The sequence below is a fragment of the Syzygium oleosum genome, unplaced genomic scaffold (genome assembly GCF_021117445.2).
Source record: "Syzygium oleosum isolate NSW1041296 unplaced genomic scaffold, Sole_v2.1 Sole_v2.16, whole genome shotgun sequence".
NCBI lineage: Eukaryota > Viridiplantae > Streptophyta > Magnoliopsida > Myrtales > Myrtaceae > Syzygium > Syzygium oleosum.
Window position 1 is genome coordinate 2784850 of NW_026607500.1, and position 11099 is coordinate 2795948.

At 42.2% G+C, this 11099-nt stretch overlaps 1 protein-coding gene across 1 annotated transcript; it reads left to right on the top strand.

Annotated features, from left to right (window-relative positions):
- Positions 1 to 8708: 8708 nt before the first annotated feature.
- LOC115686565 (protein SMALL AUXIN UP-REGULATED RNA 16-like) lies at positions 8709 to 9740 on the top strand. The gene has a single exon (XM_030611907.2). It carries the CDS (start codon positions 9039 to 9041, stop codon positions 9633 to 9635), a length of 597 nt encoding a protein of 198 aa, XP_030467767.1. The 5' UTR covers positions 8709 to 9038; the 3' UTR covers positions 9636 to 9740.
- Positions 9741 to 11099: the final 1359 nt, after the last annotated feature.

Here is an 11099-nt window from a genome sequence, read left to right on the forward strand (position 1 = left end):
AAGAAAAATAGGTCCCCTGCACCGACCTAAACAGGCCACAAAAGTCGTGAATAGGCATAGGCTGGTGTAGGCCGTTGAAAGAAGAGGTAGGGCGAGTTAATGGAGCGGAAGGCAGGTGGCTGGTCTTGGCTATATAAGCCGGCAAAGAAAAGAGAGAGGGGTTGGCCCCCTTGGTTCAAAAAACAGAGCAAAGAGAAAAGAGAGAGATTTTCAGAGAGTTAGAGAGAAACTGAGAGAAAAGGAGGGGTCTGAGTGTTTGTAGGGACTGAAGAGGACGCCAGCTAGCCTTGCTGTTGCCCGCAGACCGGCTGGCGACCCCCTGAAAATAGCTTTGACTGGTGAGTTTTCCCCGATCTAGAGTTTTGCTATTCGGCCCTGTTTTGGTGTGTAGGTTGGCTAGGACTCGCGTCGGCCGTTTCGCACGAATCCCGGCCCATACCATTATTCCCCACGGTCTTTACATCGTCGCCGAAGGTAAGCACCAGTCACCGGAGGGCGCCAGAGCCTTGGAATAGGTCAAAATTCTCCTGTTTTAGTCATGCCCCCATGTGTTTGATGGAATGCCCACATGAAGTCAGATTCATTTAGGTCATTCGCCGGTGGTGTGCGAGCTGACCAGTGAGTCCCAGTCCCCTTAGGTGGCTTTATGACGATCATGGGAGCTTGGACAAGGTCGAAATATGACCTGGGTAGTCCGGCCAAGCTCCAATCGGCGATTAGGCTTAATAAGCTCGGGTTGGAACTTGGCCAGCGACCACTTCGGTCACCCATGACGATCTGTCCCCCTTTAATCTTCTCAGCTTGAGGAGCTGAGAAGATTGAGGCCAAAGGTCGGGTGAAATATTCGGCAACTCACCGAATTTCTACCCGGCCAATAGCCTCCCGTGCCTTTGAAGGCCCGGATTTTGGCCTGACCAGTCGGCAGCTCAGCCGGACTAGTTCACATGTCAAATAGGACTGATTCGACTTCGACCAGGTCGAACCGATCCTATTTTGGCTTTTTCCATCGAACCGGACCCTAGCTGGGCCCAATTCGGTTCAAAAATCGGGTCAACGATTTTAGGTTAAATCTGTTGACCCCGATCGGTTTTGACCTGTCCCAGGTCAGCCGACCCGACCGATCGAATATTATATTAATATTTTATTGTTTTTAATTAAAAAAATAATATATTTTTAAAAAAAATAAAAAATCTTTTTTTTATTTTTCTTTTAAAATTAGGAAATAGTTTATAAATTAATATTTTGAATATTTTTCTAAATTATGTGAAATATTTGATTAATGATCATGTTTAATTCGGATAAGCCAATAGGGCTATATGTAGGATTTTGCGTGTTATTTTTACTACTGTTGTATTATTATTATGCATGTTGTTTCTAATTAGAATATAATCGCATAAACTGTCGTATTTTGAATGTTGTCGCCTTAGTTAGGTTAGAACCCTAGACTGCATATCTATCTTGTCTGCTAATCACTAATGATTGTGCACTCACTTGATCAACTTACGTGTTAGGAGATAGGTCCTAAAATTAATCTAAACTGTCTAACAAATATTTTCTGAAATGAACAGAATAAAAGGTCCTGAAAGGGCATTAGTCACTCGATTAGTGTAACCAAGTTCCCGAACTCATTTAATCTCTGGTTCGTAGGAGTGAGGTGATTCTCCCGTCACCTTACTTGGGTTTCTAATCGACTTACCCCAAATCGATTAGAGTCGACTCCTAGATAAAAATCACTTGTAGGTTAAAAAACCTAAATCCTAAGTCGCGATATGGTATGGGTTTGGGAGAGTCCAAGTTAAGTCCTAGACCTAGACTTAGAGTGTACCAGGCGAGACCCCGTTTTTTGAAAATAAAACCAGAGGTCGATCGCGACAGGGTATTTCAACACTTGACCGATATATAGAGAGCTTTGCCGTGTCCTCTTCCCTCAGCTGGGAATTCCTCATTTGAGAATGCAATTTGATCCTTCAACAAAATGGACTCCACAAATTATTCTAGCTTGTCCTGTTCGATAGATTCTAGGACATGTACTTTGCTAAGGACTTTCATGACGACTTTTGGTGCTTATCCGATGTTTGAAGTAATTCTAACAGAGATATTTGGGCTGGCATCTTCCGAAGTTGATCCACCACATTATACTCGCTCTCTCTAATTACAGCCAAGAACTCTTTTGCTTCCTCATCACTAACCAGCCAACAGGTTGCGAGTGGGCCTGAGCATATGTACGCTCGGATCAAGTAACTACATCTATCTTCGTGTCATAACACCATGGGACCGCGTAAGGTTGTGTAATATCAAGGATTAGTTCTTCATTGTTAGATGGTGGTATGTCAATGATCAACCCATCTTCCAGTGGCAGTACATCATGGGTTATTGGGTCGGCCTCATCAGTCCTGATGTTTAGATGAGCGACTTCTAAATCAATGATGATGGGAGTAATTGTTGCAACTATACCAGTATGATCCGCATAAACTAACATTTTTTCATCGATCAACGCCTTAATTCTTTATATCTTCAGAGACATAATGGGCTTTTCTTTGTCCGAATAATATCCGACTCAGACTAGACTGTCATAAACATCATCAACATGCACTTTTAAGCTCTTCTTTCTTCCCGCATCAAAATCGAGTATGGCTTTTACTCTTTCTGCATGATCGGGCAATGGATTTTTCTAAACTTTAGGTTGTCCAATACCGAAGGAGAATACCTTGGCGTCCAGAAGATTCTGAACTTTGTGCTTGAGTGTGAAGCAATCATCAACGGAAATTCCCTTTTCTCCTATATGGTAGTCGCAAGTCTTGGACGGGTCATAATTGGGGAAGTGGTCGGGATTAGGACGCCTCAGCTCCTTAGCGAATAAACCTTTATTCTAGAGGATTGGGAGAATATTTGACAAGGGCTTGGGAAGCGATGTGAACTATCACTAGGAAGAGCCCCTCTGCTAGCCGAAGAATGGCCGTGAAGCACATTGCTGGGCGTTCGGGGTCTGGGTGTGAGTTGGTTGTATATAGGCCGCGTTAACTTCTGCTATGGGCTTCTTATCTTTCTTGTTTGTGAATCTCTTAGACGACCCAGTCTGGTCGGATGCCCAGCCATCATGAATGGCAAGCTCGATGCGCTCACCCACTAAGATCAACTCTGCGACCGAGTCAAATTTGGATCCAAGCACTCAGTTGTGAAATTCGAATGGCAAAGTCTTCATAAATATATCCAGCATCTCCTTTTCCGTTTACTTTGGTGTAATCTGCACGGACATGCTCTCCATCTAGTAGCATAAGCCTTAAAAGACTCGGCCTTCTTCTTCTCAATATGAACCAAGTCTTCGCAAGAGGGTGTGACATCAATATTGAATTTATACTGCTGTAGAAAAGCGTCATAAAGGTCTTCCCAAGCCTCGAACAGATTAACCTTCTTCATTATATACCACTGTAGAGTTGGCCCAGTTAGGCTCTCTTGAAAGGTGTGGATCATAAGGGGCACGTTATCAGTACGTGGAGTCATCTTTATCAAGTCATACTGCATGTGCAACTTGGGACAGGAAGTGCCATCATATTTATTGAACTCGGGTGTCTTGAACTTTTTGGGGACCTTGACCTTAGCAATGTGGGAAAAGCCTCTAGGGAGCTCCTCTTCGTAACCCTAGAGTTGTCTAAGTTTCTCCTCAATCTTCATAATTCGCTTGCTTTCCTTGGTCTTTGGCGTGGTCAAAGGTATTATTTGCACCTAGTCATTAGCAAGGGTCTGAGATGTGTCAGCATCCTTGACTGGGGGTGTATCATCAGAAGTTGATGAGCCACCTGTAGAGACGTTTTTTCCTTTGTCTTTTAGGTCGACAACAGGTGGGGGTTGTGGTAAAACCACTTCAACAGGCTGAGCTGGTGGAGTAGCGTTCATCTTGATGGAATCAATTTGCTTGGAGAGTTGTTCTAGGATATTCAGGACTTGCTTCATTTCTGTCTCAAGGGTGGCGATGTGAGTTTGCTCATTGTTGTCGGCCATTACAGCTCTAGAACAAGTACGAATCAGTGATCTTGGGTGAGCCGTGATGTATCAAAGTTACACCTCACCTGTATTGAAAAGAAAAGAAAACAACAAAAAGCATCGCAACAAATGAAGTTGGTCCATGACAATACGTACTTTATTATTTGCGAAGAATTTGCTTGTACATGAGAATCAAACTCCCTAAGACATCAAACTGACAAGAATTTAAAGCTGATCATTCTAGAAAATTTGACAAATTTTAAATAGCATGATCTAAATACAATTTAGAGACTGTGTCACGGAGCCATTTTTTTAAAATGGCTCCGCGAGCTTCAGCTTTTTCCATTCTATTCTCGAGCTGTTCAATTCGTGCTTTGCAAGTGGGCTTCAGTGACACCTTAGGTATAACTGGCAATAAAGCGGGATTGATTTGATGATGACGAATGTAGTGCGATGAAGCATGATAAACTTTCTCTTTCCTCTTGATGACATTTGGCCAAACAATCTCTTGTGCGTGACAGTCAACCCAGTCATTCGCAATATCTTCCACTGCAGTTCGGTAATCTCGATCATTCTGAGTGAAGTCCACTCAGCATAATCAGGTTTCAAAGGGGATAAAATTTCTTGCAAGGACCGGTATTGACGGATAACATGCATCGGATAGTAGTATGTAACACCAATGAATCCCAACAATGGGATCGGATCATTCACCTTGTAAGTGAGATGTGCCACACGAACTTTGAACTAGCTAGCATACCATCGAAAATCCTTAGGGTTCGGATTTTTCAAAATATCTATTAATTCAGAAAAAGAATCTTTAGGGACTAAACCCTTCTTTTCTATGAACTGTTGGATTGGGTGGCAAGAATTGTTGACCTCAAATATAACCATGTGGATACCAAATTTTTTTGTGTGGGAGAGGAACCAGACTTGTAAAAGTTCAAGGGTGCATGAAAAGCTCCTCTCCCATTTTCTTTAAAGCGAGTAAGAGACAAGAAAGTTTCAGCCAAAATCATATTGATGAAATCATACCGGCACATACTTGGTTGACTACCCATGCAATTGAGGGATTAATGGCATTCCTATAATAAGGAAATATCACGAACTCGAAAAAAGCCAAAATAAAACTTTTACCCAATTACTGCGATGATGATTGTTTTGAAAAATGTTCTGCCAAAAAGGTAAATGAACAAGCATTATTGTTACTATTCAAAAGCTTCTTCACTTCATCAGTTTTAATTTTCAAAAGTTCTGCTAGAACAAATGTGGGTTCGGGTCCTAAAGCAATTCCAATGAGAATGCTGTCACGCCCCGTACCCCACGAAGCATGAGCATCCCGCTTATAGGTCGAAATAGTAGTGCGACGCTCCCAGGTTACGTCACCGACCCAAAACCCAACACAGAGATCACGTCACATGCGGAAGCACGATATATAAGTAAATATATATCACCCAGACAGAATTTACAGGGACCAAAGATAGCCGCACATAAACGAACACCAAATAAAAACAACTTTACTCTTTTATAAACATTTAGAAGCTTATACAGTATCCACTTACAAAGAGCCACAACAAAACGAGTCGCGGCCACAGACAACAAAAAGGATCAGTGGCCAGGGTACTAAGCTGAACTAAGATGGGCTTCAGTCAAAAAGATATAGCCCATACTAAAGTATAATACCTAATGTACATATTCCCCTCTCCTACTGGATGAACCGACATGGTCTTCTCGATGAAGTGGGAAATACCAAAACGCACGAGCGGCTCCGCCATCTTTACTGCCGGGGGTCTGAAATATCGGTTTTCCAACAACCGTGAGATAAAACTCAGCAAGTACAAAACCCCTAATCCTAAACTAGGCTAAAGTGCACCTCCAGACAGGTAATTCAAACATGCCAATTAATCAACCAGTAAAACACTATAATTATCTTGGGTTCACAGCCCAATACATTATCTCGAAGCCCTGCAGGTTAGGCGTTCAACAACAATAATACTTGCGTGCAATTATTCCGACCCGTAGGCCCGACCCGAAGGCCAACAGTTGAATATAACGACCCGTAGGCCCGACCCGAAGGCCAACAATTGAATATAATGACCCGTAGGCCCGACCCGAAGGCCAACAATTGATAGAACGACCCGTAGGCCCGACCCGAAGGCCAACAGTTGAATATAACGACCCGTAGGCCCGACCCGAAGGCCAACAATTGATAGAACGACCCGTAGGCCCGACTCGAAGGCCAACAATTGATAGAACGACCCGTAGACCCGACCCGAAGGCCAACAGTTGAATATAACGACCCATAGGCCCGACCCGAAGGCCAACAGTTGAATATAACGACCCGTAGGCCCGACCCGAAGGCCAACAGTTGAATATAACGACCCGTAGGCCCGACCCGAAGGCCAACAATTGATAGAACGACCCTAGGCCCGACCCGAAGGCCACAATTGAATATAACGACCCGTAGGCCCGACCCGAAGGCCAACAATTGATACACTCGGGAATTCATGCCAACACTCAAACCAACATGCCAAATTCTATTATTTACCGAGCCCATGAATCTAACGCACTCTCGGCTTCATCAAGTCAACGAACTCAATGCATCCTTGGCACATTCAATATAATTCCACTTTGGTTCAACAAATCCCACATTCATTCGCGCATTCATTCCAAGGTAATTCAATGCGCTAAGGGCCCGCCTTGGGCAAATCCATCTCAATAGTTGTTCTTATCAACACGGGGCCACTTAATAGGCTTTAGACAAGTCCCAATCAATCCATAACATGACTAAATTTCCAGCCCTCAATCAATAAACCATTCAATGTTCAACTTGGATAAATTTCACAAATTCGGTACTGAATGAACAGTACCAGGGGAGGACACATTTTGTCCACTAAACCATAATTAAACACCCTCATTAAGCTCTAATCTCAAACCCCAATCACCCAACAACCAAATACACTTACTTAAGCTTCAAATAAGCCTAAATAATCCCCAAAATGTCCACTTCCTAGTCATTAGTACTTGAACTTAATTAGTGCCACACTTAGACAATTTTACACAATTTCGGAGCCCCATGAACAGTACCAGGAAAAATTCACATTTAGGTACTAAACCACCTTTAAACCATCTCATTAGGGCCTAATCACTTACCCTAAACATCCAACCACCAAATACACCTAATTAAGCCTCAAATGAGCCTAATTAGCACCTTAATTATTTAATTCCAAGCCTTGAATCATTGAATTCAATTTGTGCAAAACTTAGACAAATATGCACATTTTCGGTACTTTGTGAACAGTACCAGAACAAGGGCTGTTTTGGGCCTTAATCCACCATTAAATCATCTCATTAGGCATTAATTAGGTCCCTTAATCACCCCACACAACATTAGACCTAAATAGACCATGATTAGGCTTAGTTAACCCCCTAATTACCCTCTAAAATGCACAATTAAACTAATTAAGGGTTTAGGGGTTTATACTCGCCTAATTCCGATTCGGGACGACGAGAACGGGCGGTCGATCACCGACACGCGGTAAAAATCGACGGCGGCGTTCCGGGGGCAAGCCGGCGGTCACGGCGGCGACGGCGGTGGCGATGTTACTCGGCTGAACAGAAAAGGGAAGAGAAAGGAAGGGTGAGGCGGTGCTGGTCAGCTGGGGCGATGGTGGTGGTCAGACGGCCAGCAGCTCCGGCGGTGTGGCTTGCTCCGGCGTGAACAGTAGCCGGCTGAGCAGAAACGGAAGAGGAACGGAGGAGGAAGAACGGCATTCAAGGGGGGGACGGGAGAGAGAGAGAAAGCTGGCGTGAGTGACTGAAGAGAGAGAGAAAGGGCTGGTCAAAATGGGTCAAATTTGAGCTAGTGGATTCCACATGTCAAGATCCTAGGCCTTTAGACACTTTTGCCCTTGATCCAATGGTCATGATTCATACTCATCCAATAATTCAAGGGTAGAATGGTCATTTGCCCCTAACCAAAGGCTGACCAGACCTGGTTTAGCCTAATTAACCTTGGTTAATCCCCCAAATTTGTCCAATTTTCGGAATTAGCCAAAATGGCCCTAGGGGCATTTTCGTAATTTTTCGATCCCGAACCTAAATTCCAATTTTTGTCCATACTGGTCCTATATCTGCATGACCAGCATAATATGGTGTCGGATCCTTAAAAAAAATCATTCTTTAAGCCCTTGAAAATCAGTCCGGAAATTTTGAGGGGTAAAACCGTAAATTCTCATTTTTCTCCCACCAAACAACGTCGGATTAATTCCGATCCTTCACGAAACTTTCTCGCCATAAAATACCGGTTCTAAAAACCCAACTTGTGTCCCGATCGGCCCATCACGACCCCATGAACAAAAGATCACAGCCACTGTTATTTTCTAATTTCCAATAATTAATGCCCGAATTAAATCTCAAGGCCCGCCATAAAATTTCCACTACCAATTCATACCATTCCGCACCTAACTTTATACAGATTTTGCCCAAAATCACCCGTTGATACCCGAAGTCCTAAATTGGGTTTAGAGCGCGACTTACTAAAATCAAACGAGCATTAACATACACTTCATTGGTCCCGGTAACGGGTCAAAATTTAGGATGTTACAAATGCTCTACTCTTCTAGAGTCGTGGTCAACTCGTGCTCACCAAATACGAATGTAGATGTTACGGAACACCAAAAATGAGTCATCACCATAATCATACCACTATGAGTCTCGATATGTAGAAGAGGAACGAGCCTGCCTATCTTTGATGTCACATAATCTTGGCCATTCTGGTCCAACTTGTCCCACCACTTTTGGAGCTCGGTCTTGGGAGTGGAAATGAGCTGAATTTCAGTCTTCTTCGTTGTATTTAGAAAAGGGCCCAGTATAAATTGTGTCGGATGGCGACCCTAGACACGAAGCTATCGTGTGAATGCTTACTTTTTACGATCTGTGATTCTCAATTTCAAGATTCGCAACTCCTATAAATAGCAAGGGCCCAGTTTCTAAGGTAAGGGCATATTCTAATCTCTCCTCCTCTTCTTCTTCTTCTTCTTGTTCTTCTTGAGGAAGCCATGGAGTCCCCTAAAAAGTCTAACAAGATCAGCGAAGTGGTTCGACTCCGGCAGCTCCTCAAGAAGTGGAGGAACTTCGCAAATTCGTCAAGAACTGTCACAACCGCCCCTACCATGAGCCCAAATCGCGGCGGCATTCACAAGAGCATAAGCTTCCTCAAAAGAACGATCTCTTCTCTATCATCAGACGGCGACGACAGCACCAACAACAAGAAGCACAGCAGCGGCAAAGGCAACGTTGTCCCGAAAGGCCACCTCGCAGTCTGCATCGGGGAAGAGCTCGAGAGGTTTGTCATCCCAATATACTACTTGGGCCAACCGGCGTTCGGGTTCTTGCTGCGAGAGGCCGAGGAGGCGTTCGGGTTTCAGCAGACAGGTGTCCTGCGAATCCCATGTGAAGTTTCGGTGTTCCAAAGTGTTCTAGCGATGGTGGAGGGGAAGAAGAAGGCGGTCAAGAATGGCGGTTTGATGGTGAAAGAACAGTGCAGGATCAGTGCAGACGAGACGTTTGGATGTCTCTTTTTAGACGGTGGTGAGATGGGTTATAGTCATCTTGATCACTCTCGCCATCATCCTTGGAGCCCTATATACAGCTGAATTATCTTATCCTTCCCGTTCTTACTTAGGTCTTACATGTTATACCGGAGATGTTGCTTCATAAGTGATGTAGGCTGTACTGTACATTCTATGTCAATTGACACAAAAATACAGAAAGGTTTGACAATAATACAAAAACTCTGAACGATATCCATGGACAGGACAGCTACTAACTGGCATTTCCTATTTTTTTTAAGACTTTCCATCTTTTCTTTGACGAGAACTATAGTATCAATTTGTCGTCTAAAAAAGTGAAATTATCTTCTATACGAAAATTTCAGAAGTTCAATTGACTTTGGGAGTGCATAAGACCATGGACACCTATTTGTTCATACGTGCATCAGACAATCTTGAGATTTCTGGCTCCGTCGCCAATGACCTCACTTCTAGTTCACCAAACCAAATTTTTTCAAATAGTTCCATTGAAATAGGAAAAACCCCATGATGTTGATATTTCACTCGACTCTAGTATTTGAATTGATGCATTTTCTTTGATTTTTTTAGAATTAGGACTGGCAAATTTTTACACGAACTGTTTCTACAACACTACATGACACAAGAATAATAAATAGATCGTCTCTTTTCTACAAGAATAATAAGTATATAATTTGCTAGTTGACCCTTTCAATTGTCACTAGCCCATGATTAAAATATATTTAATATCGCTCATTAATAACAAAATTAAATAGATTGTTAAGCCGAGATGAAAATCCTTGCTCTCCACTCCAACCTTGAGATTTCTAGCTTCGTCACTGATAATGTCGCATCGAGTCTACCAAAACAAAATTTTCCAAAACAAACTATTAAAATAGGAACAACTCAAGTACTTTTTTAAAATTTGAAAGTACTTTTCTCTTTTTCGTTTAGCAATATTGAAAACAGCCATATTAAACAAACATATTAAGATATATTAAGTGTGAAGACTGGAGAAAGGACTTGCATGGAAAAAATCAAGTAAGTTAGAGGATTAACTTGCACAAAAAATGTTTTGACGACTCAATTACAAAACACTCAAGTTAGAGGACTACATTTGAACAAATAAAGAAGATTTACACACCGGAATTTTAACATTACGATCATAATCTTTAAAAATCAAATTACTTGTTGATTGATGCTCAAGTTAGATGTAAATAAAATATTACGTTCTTCGCCTTCACACCCAGCAAGCATAACCTCCGACAATTGAAAAAGATATGTTTCTTTGTAGGCAACTAAACTTTAAATCACATATAATTAATGCATGAAATTTCTTTTTAGATAAAAATGACCTATTGTATATCATAAAATTCTGTATTTTCTGTAAATTGATGTTGTTTTGAACTATTGTGGTGGCGTTTATGAAATAAATGACCTCACCAACGTAACGGGTTTATTAAACTATCTCCTTTTAATTACATGTTGATTAATTTTTACAAATTTAAAAGGTTCATTGTTTTTGAATTTGTCAATAAACTCGCATTCAAT

What these genes read in the sequence shown, in the direction of transcription:
- LOC115686565 (XM_030611907.2), top strand. Translation starts at nt 9,039, where the DNA reads ATGGAGTCCCCTAAAAAGTCTAACAAGATCAGCGAAGTGGTTCGACTC.